A 15,764-nucleotide genomic window follows, 5' to 3' on the forward strand; every position below is an offset into this window, starting at 1 on the left:
CTTGCATTTTACGGATTGCAGTTATATGTTTGGTTGGTTTTAGGCAGTATGATTTATTTTGTGGTATATCCACAGTTCAACAGTTAGAAAACTGGGTTGCTTTGGGTTTTTTTGAGATAGTAATTTTTTAAAACCAGGTAGGAAGTACCTGGCGTATTAGAATGTTCTGCCACGCCTCGTCTCCTTCCTAAAATTATACCCAAAAAGCCCAATATTTTGGAAGAGTTGTTGACTTATTGATAAATATACTAATATTTTATATTCTTTCAGCATGAATTTTGTATGTCTCATCTTAAAACTATTGAAGCAAATAGCTTTTGCTCAGACCCTGTACACCCAGATTTCATAGTTTTTATTTTTTTAATTTTTTGCATTTTTATTTATTTATGTTTGCTTTTTAGGGCCACACTTGCAGCATATGGAGGTTCCCAAGCTAGGGGTCAAATCAGAGCTACAGCTGCCGGCCTACGCCACAGCCACAGCAACACCAGATCCGAGCCACGTCTGTGACCTACACCACAGCTCACTACAGCACTGGATCCTTAACGCACTGATAGGGGCCAGGCATCGAACCTGCAACCTCATGGATCCTAGTCGGGTTCGTTAACCACTGAGCCATGAAGGGAACTCCCAGTAAGCTTTTTAAAATTACTGCTGTGCTCGTTGTTTGCTGTGTGGTCCTGCCCAGCAAGCGCTCATGTGAGGGGAGAGAGATGCTTTTGTAAATCGACCCCAGAGCAGGCTCTGAAAAGTTCTGCAAGAGCAGAGGGGAAGGCCAGGTGAGTGCCCCGTGGTGACTCTGGAAACGGTCCTTTCTGTCTTTTTTTTATTCTTTGGCTGCTCCTGTGACATACAGAAGGTCCCAGTCTAGGGATCACACCTGGGCCACAGCAGTGACAACACCAGATCTTTAAGCTGCTTCACCACCAGGGAACTCCTGGAGAAGTTTCTTTTTGGTGGTGGTGGTGGTGGTGGTGGTTTTTTTGTCTTTTTAGGGCTGCACCCGCAGCATGTGGAGGTTCCCAGGCTAGGGGCCCAGTCGGAGCTGAAGCCACCGGCCTACATCACAGCCACAGCAACACGGGATCCAAGCCACATCTGCAACCTACACCACAGCTCACGGCAGCACCGGATCCTTAACCCGCTGAGCAAGGCCAGGGGTCGAACTCGCATCCTCATGGATACTAGTTGGATTTGTTAACTGCTGAGCCACAGTGGGAACTGCTGGAGAAGTTCCTTGGTGGGGGTGGCAGGGGCTTAATGAGGGAGGACTCTGGGTTTGGAATGAGACTTCCGATTTCGCCCTGTCCCTTTCCAGTCATGTGTCTGAGGGCGGTGTGCTCATGCTCCTTGCTTGGATAATTAATGATAGTCGCGCCAGCCCCATGGGTTGTCACGAGGGTTACAGGTATGATGCACCTAGGTAACACCTGGCACATAGAAGGCGCTGAGTAGACAACTGAGCAGACTACACTGAGGTGTCGGGGTAGAAGTGCCCTCTGTCTTTGGGGTACAGGGGATCCGACTGCTGGGATCGGGTGGGGAGAGCTTGGCCTTAGCAGGACAGCACCGGCACTGCCCTGGGGCCAGGCGTGCCAGTGTGTCCCTCGTTTACAGACAAGGAGGCAGGGGCGGGAAGTTAAGGACCTTGCCCGAAATCACACAGCAAATAAGCGCCTGGGTCCAGCAATCAGAAAAAATGAGTGGAAGGGAAAATTAGGGCGTGCCAGGTCGCACAGGGGTTAGGGTCAGGTTGGGGCGGGGGACGGATGTGCTCTGAGCAGTCGATGAAGCAGGACCCGGCATGTTGACAGGGGCTTAATAGAATATTTCTTATGCTTCGTAGAGGATGTTGGTGATGAAGGAGAAGAAGAGAAAGAATTCATTTCCTATAACATCAACATAGACATTCATTATGGAGTGAAGTCCAACAGGTGAGTAGTGCGATTCCACCGCCGTTTCAGACCAAAAGCCTGTGGGAGTCAAACGTCAATGCTGATCATTCAGAGTACGGAAACACGCAAGATTTCTGCTCTTCAATTCAGTTTCTTTGACTTTCTTTATTCAAACTAAGAGGATTTACAGGTCAATGTAAAATTAAAATATTTATTTTAATTGCTATTTTAGGTTTAAGCCATAATGTTCTTAACATATAATACTCTTAGATTATAGCTGAGTTTTCATTGTTATAAATAACTAGTAAACATTCGTAGGTACAGGTCCGATTCTTTGAGGATAAACCCCTAAAGGTAACATCACTGGTTCAGGAGTTCCCGTTGTGGCTCAGCCATTAACAAACCCGGCTAATGTCCATGAGGATGTGGGTTCGATCCCTGGCCTCAATCAGTGGGTTAAGGATCTGGTGTTGCTGTGAGCTGTGGTGTAAGTTGCAGATGTGGCTTGGATCTGGTTTTTCTGTGGCTGTGGTGCAGGCTGGCAGATGCAGCTCCAATTCAACCCCTAGCCTAGGAACTTCCATATGCTGTGGGTGTGGCTCTAGAAAAGACAAAAAAAAAAAAAAAAAAAAAAGACTGGTTCAGATGCAGTGCATCATTAACGTCTTTAATGCGGGTTTCAAGATTCCCCACCTTCTGAACATGTTACACCAATTTATACTCTAACAAACATCCAGATTTAAATACGTAAATATTTAATTTATTCCGCAATGGCTTTTTATAACTATTTTTTTTTTTTTTTTTCCTAGGGCCGCTCCTGCAGCGTATGGAGGTTCCCAGGCTAGGGGTCTAATCGGAGCTGTAGCCACTGGCAGACACCAGAGCCACAGCAACGCAGGATCCCAGCCACATCTGCAACCTACACCACAGCTCACGGCAACGCCAGATCATTAACCCACTGAGCCAGGCCAGGGATCAAACCCGCAACCTCATGGTTCCTAGTCAGATTTGTTTCCACTGAGCCACGACGGGAACTCCAAAACTTTTTATTTTGAATAATTTCAAGCTTACAGGCGTTGCATGGATAGCATATAGAAATCCCAGATAGCAGTTAGCTCTGACCACTTTGGGGTTGTCTGCGGTGGTGTGGGTTTGCTCCCTGGCCCTGGAACCTCTGTATGCCACGGGTGTGGCCAAAAAACCCTAAAACATTTACCACAGTTGTATTATCATTTTGTTCCTGAACCATTTGAGACAGTTACAAACACCCTGCTCTTTTATCCCTAAATTCTTTGCAACATTTCCTAAGAATAAGAACATTCTCGGTCAGGGCCTCAGTATAATTTTCAAATGCCAGAAATTTCAGCACAGAATTATTCTCCAGGTTAAATTCATTTTGATATTTTCTTAGTAATGCCCCTTACAGTGTTTCTGCTTTTATCTAGAATCCAGTATTGTGTTTTTCTCCCTGTGTCTGTGATGGCATTGACACTTTTGACAAGTGCGGTCCAGTGGTTTGATGGGACACCCCTCCATTGGATCTGCCAATGTTTCGCCGTGGTTACATTCAGGTTGTGCATTTTTGGCAGGAATACTGTTGTGACTGTGTTCCTTCTCAGTGTGTCACATCAGGAAGCTTCTTTGACATTTTTAGGCTAATATGGAGTATTATGTTTGAAATACTTCTATATAGTACGAGAAGTGGAAAGTGCAAACATTACTTCTCTTGAAGCTGTGGATTCCACCACCTGTGAGCTCCTGTTATGTGTGAGCTATAGCAGTAAGTACGCAAGGACACAAACCTTAGTTCCTGTTCCCAGGAAGTCGATGGTCTTTGGGAGGAAGAATGGCAGATACGCAACTAACCGCAATGCTTGGCAAAATCTTAGAGGTGCAGATACCATGAAACACAGACTGAGGAGGAAAGGCCCCATGGAAGCAGTGATGCTGGAGTTGGGTTTTTGTTTTTTTCTGGGTTTTTTTGTTTTTTGATTTTTAGGGCTATACCTGAGGCATATGGAAGTTCCCTGGCTAGGGGTGGAATCGGAGCTGTAGCTGCCAGCCTGCACCACAGCCACAGCCATGTGGGGTCCAAGCCACGTCTGCGAGCTACACCACAGCTCACGGCAACACTGGATCCTTAACCCAGCGAGTGAGGCCAGGGATCAAACCTGCAACCTCATGGATCCTAGTTGGGTTCATTAACTGCCGAGCCACGAAGGGAACTCTGGAGTTAGGTTTTTAAGGTTGCTTGGAATTTGAGCAGATGAATATAGGTTTCTTTTTTTTTTTTTTTTTTGTCTTTTGTTGTTGTTTGCTATTTCTTGGGCCGCTCCCACGGCATATGGAGGTTCTCAGGCTAGGGGTTGAATCGGAGCTGCAGCCACCAGCCTACACCAGAGCCACAGCAACGCAGGATCCGAGCCTCGTCTGCAAACTACACCACAGCTCACGGCAACGCCGGATCGTTAACCCACTGAGCAAGGGCAGGGACCGAACCCGCAACCTCATGGTTCCTAGTCGGATTCGTTAACCACTGCGCCACGATAGGAACTCCGAATATAGGTTTCTTAAGCAGCTGTACAAAACACAGGATGTTTAGAAAATGGGACTCATAGTTTAAATGGTGTCTCAGGTTGGGGATGGGGGGCGGGTGTGTAGTAGGCAATGAAACTGGGAGGGTTGTTTTAGGCCAGACTGGAGAGGCCTTTGTTTATTTCTTAAGATTTTTATTTTTTCTGTTATCGTTGATCCGCAGTGTTCTGTCAAATTCTGCTGTACAGCAAATAGAGGGGCCGTTAACCTGCAGGTGACTTGTTTAGTCAAGCTGACCTGTGATTTAATACCATAAATGAATGGGACGGAGTGGTATGAAATCAGATGTAAGTTCATCAGAGCATGTAACTCACAGTCGCTGAGGTTAGTTTTAGCGAGGGCAAGATTGTGAACTTAGCCCACATATGACGCGAAGGATCTCGGCCTGGTTTCATGGTCCCATGCGATAACCTTGACCTTGATTCAGTGGGTCTCTTGTAAGTGAGTAAGGAAAGAGAAGCATGTTTCACTGTTAGAAAATCAACCATTGGAGTTCCCGTCGTGGCGCAGTGGTTAATGAATCCAACCAGGAACCATGAGGTTGCCGGTTCGATCCCTGGCTTGCTCAGTGGGTTGAGGGTCCAGCGTTGCCGTGAGCTATGGTGTAGGTTGCAGACACGGCTCGGATCCCACGTTGCTGTGGCTGTGGTGTAGGCTGGCAGCTACAGCTCCGATTAGACCCCTGGCCTGGGAACCCCCGTATGCCTCGGGAGCGGCCCAAGAAATGGCAAAAAGACAAAAAAAAAAAAAAGAAAATGAACCAGTCAACTCTTGATGTAATTTTAAAATTAAAACATTCAAATGAGTTTTTAATTTTGTACATAACTCCAAGGAGGCTGCGGTTATTAAGAGTGATTGGAATGAGACTAATTCTTCTTTTCCTTCCTTTTAGCTTGGCCTTCATTAAACGAGCTCCCGTCATTGACGCAGACAAGCCGGTATCTTCTCAGCTCCGGGTCCTCACCCTCAGCGAAGACTCGCCCTATGAAACCTTGCATTCTTTCATTAGCAACGCGGTGGCTCCTTTTTTTAAGTCTTATATCAGAGAGTCTGGCAAGGCGGACAGGTAAAAGCCATTTTCTTTTGTTCATCTGAGCGTCGTCTTTCCCTTACTGTTCGCGACGTGCCTTGGAAGGTGATGGAGAATTCAGGGGCCGGGAGGGTAAAGCTAGCGAACCAAGAGAAAGCAAGCCTGCTGCAGATTAACGAAGTGTGTGTTATTAAAGTCTGGCAGGCGTAAAGCAGGAGACTCAGAGGACCAAGAGCACACTGAAATTTGGGGTGTCGTCTGTCTCTTTAGGGATGGTGATAAAATGGCTCCTTCGGTGGAGAAAAAGATTGCAGAACTCGAAATGGGACTCCTTCACTTGCAGCAAAACATTGAAATTCCAGAGATCAGCTTACCAATTCACCCAATTATTACAAATGTTGCAAAACAGTGTTATGAACGTGGAGAAAAGCCGAAAGTCACAGACTTTGGTGATAAGGTTGAAGACCCAACTTTTCTCAATCAGTTGCAATCGGGAGTTAACCGGTGGATCCGAGAAATTCAAAAAGTAAGAGCGCAGTATTGAAAGTACCATGAAAGATGCTTTACTTTGTCACATGTGCGAGAAGGCTGATCCGTGTTCTTGTCGGCGAGGTGACCTCTGGGCTGGCTGGTAGAGGTACCTGCTGTTGGCCCTGGCAGTGCTCAGGGGCGGCCTAACTTTGGCCTGTGGGGGGTGGATGGTCACGGTCCTGGGTGAGACTGTTTACACACCAGTCCTGAGAGAGTGCTGATCTCCGCTGCTGCGGAACCTTTGACTTCAAAGTAAACCGCTGATAACACAAGGAAGGAACTCTATTTGAAATGTAAAAACTGAGTTACGATGCGTGTGTTCAGTTAATGAGCCTTTGTCTACCTTTAGTTAAATACTGAATACACTTGAATTTGATATTTAAGGTGACCAAACTTGATCGAGATCCTGCCTCAGGAACTGCCTTACAGGAGATTAGTTTTTGGCTAAACTTGGAGCGTGCGTTGTACCGCATCCAGGAGAAGCGAGAGAGCCCGGAAGTGCTCCTGACTCTGGATATCTTGAAACACGGCAAACGTTTCCATGCCACCGTCAGTTTCGACACGGACACAGGTAAAAACTGGAGCTAATGATCTGATCCGCAAGTTATTGATCTGGGTTGGGGGAGCTCTTGTTGATGAAGATTGCTGGAGGCGCCGCCGTCCCTCCTGGTCACTCCTTGCATCTGTCTCACTCCCCCCCGCCACCCCCCGTTCCAGGTACTCCTCACCCCCAGGGCTTTTGGGAGCGTAAGCAGTTTCTAGGCACGAGTGCAGTGGGCACAGGGCACGTCCCTCCTGTGTCTCAGTTTCTTGGTTCCTCGAGTGGGCTCTGCTTTTTCAGTGTAAAATCAAGTGTGCTTTTGAGGATCCAGGCAGGAGGGTGGTTGACGATGAGCAGTTCTTTGCCCCCAGGGCAGTGGAGGGAGAGCTGATCATACCCTCTCTCTGTTTGCCTGCCCCCCCCCTCCCCCTCCCTGTTCCAGAACGTGCTCAGGATAGTGTCTTTCCTGACCGGGCAGCAGTGTGTACCAGGCGCACAAACGCCGGGATGGCCGGGCACGGCTGGACATTCCTCTGTGCCCCAGAGCTGCATTAGAAGAAGTCATTAGGGAAGAAAGGCTGTGAGGCCCACAGCTGAAATGTTAGAGGAAGTTTTCCAGTTCCTTTGGTCACGGTGCGCACACGCACTAAGACACAGCCATTCACTAATACGGAAATGTACACTTCGCTTTTTCTTTTGCTTTTTAGGGCAGTACCCGTGGCACATGGAAGTTCCCCGGCTAGGGGTTGAATCGGTTGCAGCTGCTGGCCTACACCACAGCCACTCGCTCTGTGACCTACACATGACCTACACCACAGCTCATGGCAACCCTGGATCCCCAACCCACTGGGCACGGCGAGGGGTCGAACCCTCATCCTCATGGATACTAGTCGGACTCGTTTCTGCTGGGCCACAGCGGGAACTTAGAATTTTTTTTTTTAAATACCTCTGAAACCTTTACGTCTTTCCTAATACATTTTTATGATAGTATTATGCAGAGGAAGTACCAAAAAAAAAAAAGTAGATCAGGATCCAGGTTCTTCTGTGATTTCAGGTCCATAACACACTCCTGGCTTGAGCCATGGGTATAAAATTTCAATTTTGGGAGTTCCCGTCGTGGTGCAGTGGTTAACGAACCCGACTAGGAACCATGAGGTTGCGGGTTCGATCCCTGCCCTTGCTCAGTGGGTTAATGATCCGGTGTTGCCGTGAGCTGTGGTGTAGGTTGCAGATGCGGCTCGGATCCCACGTTGCTGTGGCTCTGGTGTAGGCTGGTGGCTATAGCTCCGATCTGACCCCTAGCCTGGGAACCTCCATATGCCGCGAGAGCGGCCCAAGAGAATGGCAAAAAGACAAAAAAAAAAAATTTCAATTTTAATGTTCTTAGGGACCATAAAATTCTACTGTTTTTAAACTTAATTATTACTAGTGTGTTTTGACAATATAGGAAACAAAAAAAGATGAAATGTGTGGGGCTGCCGCTCGCAGGCTTGTTACAGTGTATGTGAGTTGATGGACAGTCTTAGAAATAGCAAAAGCAAGACCACACTGCGGTCATCTTGTTAACGACATGTGCTTTTTTCAAATAGTGCGGTTTCTGGGTCGCTAAATCTTTTGCTGTCAGCATGCCTTGGGGTGAGGCTGTATTTAGGTTATGAACCAGTACTAAGTTTGTGAGGATTAGCCTTTGACTTTTTGTAAAAGGTTTGAAACCGACACATGATGACATTATATTGCGTTTGTATTAGTTTATGTGAAAACCGTGGACTGTTTCTCTGTTAACGTAGGTCTAAAACAGGCTTTGGAAACTGTGAATGACTACAACCCTCTGATGAAGGATTTTCCTCTGAATGACTTGCTGTCTGCCACTGAGCTGGACAAAATAAGGCAGGCACTTGTTGCAATTTTCACCCATTTGAGAAAGATCCGAAACACAAAATATCCCATTCAGAGGGCTCTGCGTTTGGTGGAGGCAATTTCAAGAGACCTGAGTTCTCAGTTACTCAAAGTATTGGGCACTAGAAAGTTGATGCATGTTGCTTATGAAGAATTTGAAAAAGTAAGTTGTTAACGTATCGGAAAACCAGCCTCAGGGCATTGAGATGCAAATCCGCTTCAGTAATAAGCTTCCTCCCTAAATTGTATCCTAGGTTATGGTCGCCTGCTTTGAAGTTTTTCAGACGTGGGATGATGAGTACGAGAAACTTCAGGTGTTGTTGAGGGACATTGTCAAGAGGAAACGGGAGGAGAATCTGAAGATGGTGTGGCGGATCAACCCCGCGCACAGGAAGCTGCAGGCTCGCCTCGACCAGATGAGGAAGTTCAGGCGCCAGCACGAGCAGCTGCGAGCTGTCATCGTCAGGGTCCTGAGGCCGCAGGTGCGCTCCCAGTCTGCGGTTCACGTGCGCCTCCTTGGAGTGGCCCCGTCTCTCTCTTTTTCAGAATTAGCCGCTTGTGTCTGTTTTACGCCATTAAGTACCTTCTTCAGCTCCACTTTCACCTGGGCACTGCCACCTTTAAGATCTAGTGATTCTGGACCACAGGGTTTCAATCCAAGTCTTTTTCTTTTTTTGTAGGGCCACACCTGTGGCATATGGAAGTTCCCAGGCTAGGGGTAGAATCGGAGCTGCAGCTGTAGCCACAGCCACAGCAACTCGGGATCCAAGCTGCATCTGCAGCCTACGCCACAGCGCATGGCAATGCCGGATCCTTAACCCACTGAGCAAGGCCAGGAATCAAACCTGCATCCTCATGGATGTTAGTCGGGTTCGTTAACTGCCGAGCCACTGGGGGGGATTCCCCCATGGTTTTTTAAATGAGATTCACTCACCTGGTGCCTGGACTTACTAAGGCTCAACCCACTGAGCCACAACGGGAACTCTTCAGGCCAAATCTTGTAACAGTCTCTGTCCATTTATCCTCACCCCCAAATTATGTGGACCGCAGAGTTTAAATCCTAATCCCACCAATTGACCGGCCGTGTGACTAGAGTACATCATTTAACCTTTTCCCTGGACCCCTCGTCTGCAAAATGTGGACGATGACTGCGTACGCCTTAAAAGATAATTGCACACGGCTGAGCGTTATGAAAAGATTTAGACTCCTTTTCTTTGTTCACGTTTTTTTCTTCTTCTTCTCAGTTCACCTCTTTTCTTCAGCAATGCTTTCCTTTCAAAGAAAAAATCCAGTCCAGAGAGTTCCCTGGTTAGGACTTGGCACTTTGAGCACAGCGGCCTAGGTTCAGTCCCTGGTCTGGGAACTGAGATCCCACATTCAGCCACTGCACACCACAGCCAAAAAAATTTTTTCAGTTAAAAAATCCAGTCTAGAAATAGAAGACAGATTGATGTACATATAGGTAGAGGAATTGATTAAAGGATAGATATTTACGGTAAAGCCAATACATAGCCAGTGTTAATTGGCTGAATGTTGATTTATCTACTCGAGGTGGGAGTATGTCTTTCAACCCACCTGTGGTTTGAAAATCTTGTAATGTTAGCTGAGGTGGGGTGGGAGAGGGCCCGTCTAGAAATCACGCCGGCCGAGAAGCTTCATTCACGGATGAGAAGGGCTGCTCTTCAGGGTGGAGTAGTAGGTGGTCAATACTGTTGCTCAGCGTCACTTGATGCAGAGCAGCGCGCATCCCGTGCACACAGGTGCATGTGCTTGTTCAAGTGTTGACCCTTTATTGTGTCCACGAGAGACCAAGACCAGGGCCGACTCCTCCTGCCTGGGGTGTCTCAGTCCTTTCTTTGCCGTGTCCTTCTTCTCAGATATCATTGTTTAAAACGTTGCATACTCTTTAAAAAAATTCTTGTGTTGAAGTGTAGACGATTTATGCTGTTGTGTTCGTTTCACATGTACAGCAAAGCGATGTGGTTGTATATTCATTTTCAGATTCTCTCTTAAGATACTGACTGTAGTTGGCCATGCTCTACAGTAGGTCCTCGTTCAACCTTTTTTTTTTTTTTCATTTTTTTCTTTTATCGAAGTATCGTTCATGTACAATGTTCTGTTCTGTGTACATACCTTTTTTTCACATTCTTTTTCTTTACAGATTATGACAAGATATTGAGTCTAGTTCCCTGTGCCCTACAGCAGGTCCTTGTTGGTTATCTATTTTATACGTAGTAGTGTGTCCACGTTAATCCCAAACTACTAATTTATCCTTCTTCGTCCCATAAGTTTGTCTTCTGTGTCTGTGGGTCTATTTCTGTTTTGTAAATCAGTTCGTTTGTATAATTTTTTTCAGATTCCACGTATAAGCCGCATCACATGATTAGTTTTGCTTTGACTTACTTCACTCAGCGTGAGTCTCTAGCTCCATCCATGCTGCTGCAGATGGCATTGTTTCATTCTTTCTTACGGCTGAGTGGCAGTCCATTGTGTGTATGGACCACATCTTCGTCATCCATTCCTCTGTCACTGGACACTCGGGTTGCTTCCGTGTCTTGGCTGTTGTGAATAGAGCTGCCGTGAACATACAGGCGCATGTGTGTTTTTGAGTTATAGTTTTGTCTGGATATACGCCCAGGAGTGGGACTGCGGTATCATAATGGTAACTCTCCTGCTTGTTTTTGAAGAACTCTCCATACTGTTCTCCATAGCGGCTGCACCAATTTACATTCCCACCAACGGTGTAGGAGGGAGGGCTCCTTTTTCTCCACACCCTCTCCAGCATTTGCTGTCTGTAGACTCCTTGGTGATGGCCATTCTGACTGGTGTGAGGTGATACCTCGCTGTAGTTTTGATTTGCATTCCTCTAATAATTCGTGGTATTGAACATCTTTTCATGTTGGGTATCTGTGGGAAGTGAGTAATTTCTTTGGGGTGCTGTGTAGTTAGGTCCTCTGCCCATTTGTTGATTTTGGGTTACTTGGTTTTTTTGTTAGTGAGTTGTATGAGCTATTTGTGTCTTTTGGAAGCAAAGCCCTTGTCAGTTGAATCCTTTGCAAATATTTTCTCCCATTCTGTAGGTGGTCTTTTGAGTTTCTTTATGGTTTCCTTTGCTGTGCAATTTGTATACTTCTTGTTTGTAAACCGTATGGCCCACATGCTTTATATCCATCAAATTTGTGGTGGACGAATGTGAGCAAGCACGCATCCTCAGGGTGATTTTATTGGAGGGTTTGATCCGTTCCCATTATTTATATGGTTGGATTCAGAATTGCTACTTGCTGTTTGTTTTCCCTTTGTCTCATTTGTGTTGTTCCTCTGTTCCTGCCCTGACTTCTTTTGCGTTATTTTCAGCATATAATTTGAATTCCTCTATAGACTTATAGGTGTGTTTCTTTGAATTTTCTTTTTTAGCCATTACTCTGGGGATTACAGCACAGATCTTTAATGTATCATGATATACTCAATACTGACTTATAAGAACCTTATAACTAGTAGAGCTGTTGCCTCCTGCTTGTCATTTATACAACAGGGAAAATAATGTTATTCTTATCATACATACACGTCACGCCCATACGTCATGAGCCCAACAGTAAGGTGCTACAGGTTTGTTTGTTTGTTTGTTTTCTTTTTTGGCTGCCCTGTGGCATATGGAGTTCCTGGGCCAGGGATCAGGTCTAAGCCGAGGTTGTGACCTCAGCTGCAGTTGCAGCAATGCTGGATCCTTAACCCTGTATGCCGGGCCGGGGGATCGAACCTGCGTCCAAGTGCTCTCAAGAGGCTGCCAATCCCATTGTGTTACAGTGGAAACTCCTACAAAGTGGTTTTTGGTTTTGTTTTTTTTTTGTCTTTTGAGGGCCGCACCCACAGCATATGGAGGTTCCCAGGTCTAATCAGAGCTGTTGCTGCTGGCCTACACCACAGCTCACGGCAGCGCTGGATTCTTTATATTTTCTAGTTCTCTTCATTCCTTCCTGTGGACTGAGTGACTCTCTGCTGTCTTCTCTCTTTACCTAAAGGGATTCCTTTAGGATTTCTTGTTCCATAGGTTTGCTGGCAACAGATTCCTTCATTTTTTGTTTTTTGGGAAAAATATTTCGCTCTCATATTGGAAGCATAGTTTCACTGGGTGTGGGATTCCTGGATGACAGCGACTTTTAGATTTCCCGTGACTTTTCTTCTTGCAGGGCTCCCCAGGGTCTCCGGTGTGTACATGGAATTTCGTACCTTGGCCCTTGTCAGGCTCTCCCATTTCCAGAATCTCCCCTCTAAACGAACTGCTGTTCTGCTCCCCCTTGCAAAGCTGCAGGATTCCCTGCCTGAGCTGGGGCGCCAGAGCACCTCCAGGCAGGACAGCCCTCCCTCCGGCCCGAGCTCAATACAGCACCTTAGGTCGTTGGCTGCCTTGGGGTTGCTTTCCATTGACCTAAAGTAAAATAGCTGCTTAATAATTTCGTCCAGTTTTGCCCTTAAACTAGCATTGCCGGGAATCCTCAGAGTGTTTTATGTTTTTGTCCTTTTCTAGGGCCACACTCACAGCATACAGAGGCTCCCAGGCCAGAGGTCCAGTCGGAGCTGTAGCCACCGGCCTACGCCAGAGCCACAGCAATGTGGAATCCGAGCCGCACCTGCGACCTACACCACAGCTTAGGGCAACGCCGGATCCTTAACCCACTGAGCAAGGCCAGTGATTGAACCCGCAACCTCAAGGTTCCTAGTCGGATTCGTTAACCACTGAGCCATGACAGAAACTCCTTTTTTTGTTTTGTTTGTTTGTTTCCTCAGAGTGTTTTTAAATACATAAAACAAAATGCACAGGTTTACAAAGAAACAGTTGTTAGCCCTTTTGAGGTTGTGATCTAGTGGCTTACGTGCTTCTCCACGAACACGTAAAATGCTGAGATCTGGCGACGGTCCTGATGAGCGCCAGAGGTTTGAAGTCGTGATGAGCACAAACAAGGCCTCAAGGAAGGTCCCGGGGGACGTGACGGACTCTTCACAGCTGTGACTCTTGCCTGCATTCATAGCTAGAGGACGTGATGAATTCAGTTCGGCCTTAGGGAAAATGATTATAATTTCCCCCGAACAAGTTCAGGCTGTCTGTTCATCTGCGGCGTCTGTGGACCACAGATCGAGACCACTGCCTAGGAGTTTGTGTCATGGTGCAGCGGAAACAAATCTGACTAGGAACCATGAGGTTGCGGGTTCGATCCCTGGCCTTGCTCAGCGGGTTAAGGATCCCGCTGTGAGCTGTGGTATAGGTTGCAGACTTGGCTTGGATCCTGAGTTGCTGAGGCTGTGGCGTAGGCTGGCAGCCACAGCTCCGATTCAGCCCCTAACCTGGGAACCTTCATGTGCCACAGGTGCAGCCCTAAAAAGACATAAAAGACCACTGCCTAGCTGCATTCTAATCCTGCAGGCATGTGGCCATGAGACATGTGTGGACGTCTAATACGTCCGGAGACAAAGATCACGTGTGTGCCCTGCTCTCTCCCAGTAGCATGGAGAGAACCGCGTGGAATCGGCTCTGTTAGCGTAGCACCTTACCTGTGCCCCTGCTGTCGGATTGACCCATGGAGTTACCATTTAAAGCTTTAAAAAGAAAACCCTGTTGGATTGTACATAGCACCCCTGGGAATTACCGAGCTCTCCAGTGCAACTTTAATCATAGACTCAATATTGTGTGGGAAGTAGCCCAAACCCAGGTTTTAGCACATGTTATTGTAGCTTCTTCGGCAGTGAAACTACATGATCAGGAGATCCTTATGACGCAGAGGTAGAGTGTCCTCTATGGAAATTAACACGACATTGTAAATCGACCATCCTTCGGTAACGTTTATTAACATGCACTGGTGTTTCACATGGTCTTGCTGAGCTGAGGTTATAAAATGTTGGACTAAGAGTTAAAAGCTGGAAGGTGCACTGGTAACTGCGTGGCGTGCGCTGCTGGTGCAGAGAGTAATGCCACCCGCTCACCGTTTTTCCTGTGGCCGCTCCCTCCCAGGTCACCGCCGTCGCCCAGCAGAACCAGGGCGAGGCGCCCGAGCCGCAGGACATGAAGGTCGCGGAGGTGCTCTTCGATGCTGCCGACGCGAATGCCATCGAGGAGGTCAACCTGGCCTACGAGAACGTCAAGGAGGTGGACGGGCTGGACGTCTCCAAGGAGGGCACGGAGGCCTGGGAGGCCGCCATGAAGCGGTACGACGAGAGGATCGACAGGGTGGAGACGCGCATCACCGCCCGCCTCCGGGACCAGCTCGGCACCGCCAAGAACGCCAACGAGATGTTCAGGATCTTCTCCAGGTTCAACGCGCTCTTCGTCAGGCCGCACATCCGCGGGGCCATCCGCGAGTACCAGACGCAGCTGATCCAGCGCGTGAAGGACGACATCGAGTCTCTTCACGACAAGTTCAAGGTCCAGTACCCGCAGAGCCAGGCGTGCAAGATGAGCCACGTGCGCGACCTGCCGCCCGTGTCGGGCTCCATCATCTGGGCCAAGCAGATCGACCGGCAGCTGACGGCCTACATGAAGCGTGTGGAGGACGTGCTGGGCAAGGGCTGGGAGAACCACGTCGAGGGCCAGAAGCTGAAGCAGGACGGCGACAGCTTCCGCATGAAGCTCAACACGCAGGAGATCTTCGACGACTGGGCCAGGAAGGTGCAGCAGCGCAACCTCGGCGTCTCGGGCCGCATCTTCGCCATCGAGAGCACGCGCGTCCGGGGCCGCTCTGGCAACGTCCTCAAGCTGAAAGTCAACTTCCTCCCCGAGATCATCACCCTCTCGAAGGAAGTTCGAAACCTCAAGTGGCTCGGGTTCCGAGTCCCGCTGGCGATTGTGAACAAGGCTCACCAAGCAAACCAGCTCTACCCGTTCGCCATCTCGCTGATCGAGAGCGTCCGGACTTACGAGCGGACCTGTGAGAAGGTCGAGGAGCGCAACACCATCTCGCTGCTGGTGGCGGGCCTGAAGAAGGAGGTGCAGGCCCTGATCGCCGAGGGCATCGCCCTGGTGTGGGAGTCCTACAAACTCGACCCGTACGTGCAGCGCCTGGCGGAGACGGTCTTCAACTTCCAAGAAAAGGTGCGCTCTGCGCGGGTCCCCAGGTGCCCGGGGTGAGCTGAGCCGGGACCGCCCCCCGGCCGGCACGCTGGCTGTCCCGCAGAAGGCGTGCCTGCGGGCCGACAGCGGAGGGCTGGGGGGTGCTGCTCGGGGGCACCGATAGGCAACACTCCGCCAAGTTACGAGGCCTGAGCGCTGAGGACCCTGGGGTCTGGC

General features: G+C 48.3%; 1 protein-coding gene across 2 annotated transcripts in view; it reads left to right on the forward strand.

The window, feature by feature from the left end:
- DYNC1H1 (dynein cytoplasmic 1 heavy chain 1) overlaps positions 1-15,764 on the forward strand; it is a 66,277-nt gene that overhangs the window by 8,184 nt on the left and 42,329 nt on the right. For both annotated transcript variants that reach the window (XM_021081584.2, XM_084970196.1), the window contains exons 2-8: positions 1,847-1,934; positions 5,383-5,556; positions 5,791-6,046; positions 6,436-6,622; positions 8,380-8,651; positions 8,743-8,970; positions 14,493-15,569. In XM_021081584.2, the coding sequence (XP_020937243.2) occupies positions 1,847-1,934; positions 5,383-5,556; positions 5,791-6,046; positions 6,436-6,622; positions 8,380-8,651; positions 8,743-8,970; positions 14,493-15,569 (2,282 nt within the window). The remainder of the gene's footprint in view (positions 1-1,846; positions 1,935-5,382; positions 5,557-5,790; positions 6,047-6,435; positions 6,623-8,379; positions 8,652-8,742; positions 8,971-14,492; positions 15,570-15,764) is intronic.

The sequence above is a fragment of the Sus scrofa genome, chromosome 7 (assembly GCF_054392235.1).
Source record: "Sus scrofa isolate SSC_HxYL_T2T_F1_AM1 chromosome 7, Sscrofa_HxYL_maternal_Yorkshire_Landrace_v2.0, whole genome shotgun sequence".
Taxonomy (NCBI): Eukaryota; Metazoa; Chordata; class Mammalia; order Artiodactyla; family Suidae; genus Sus; species Sus scrofa.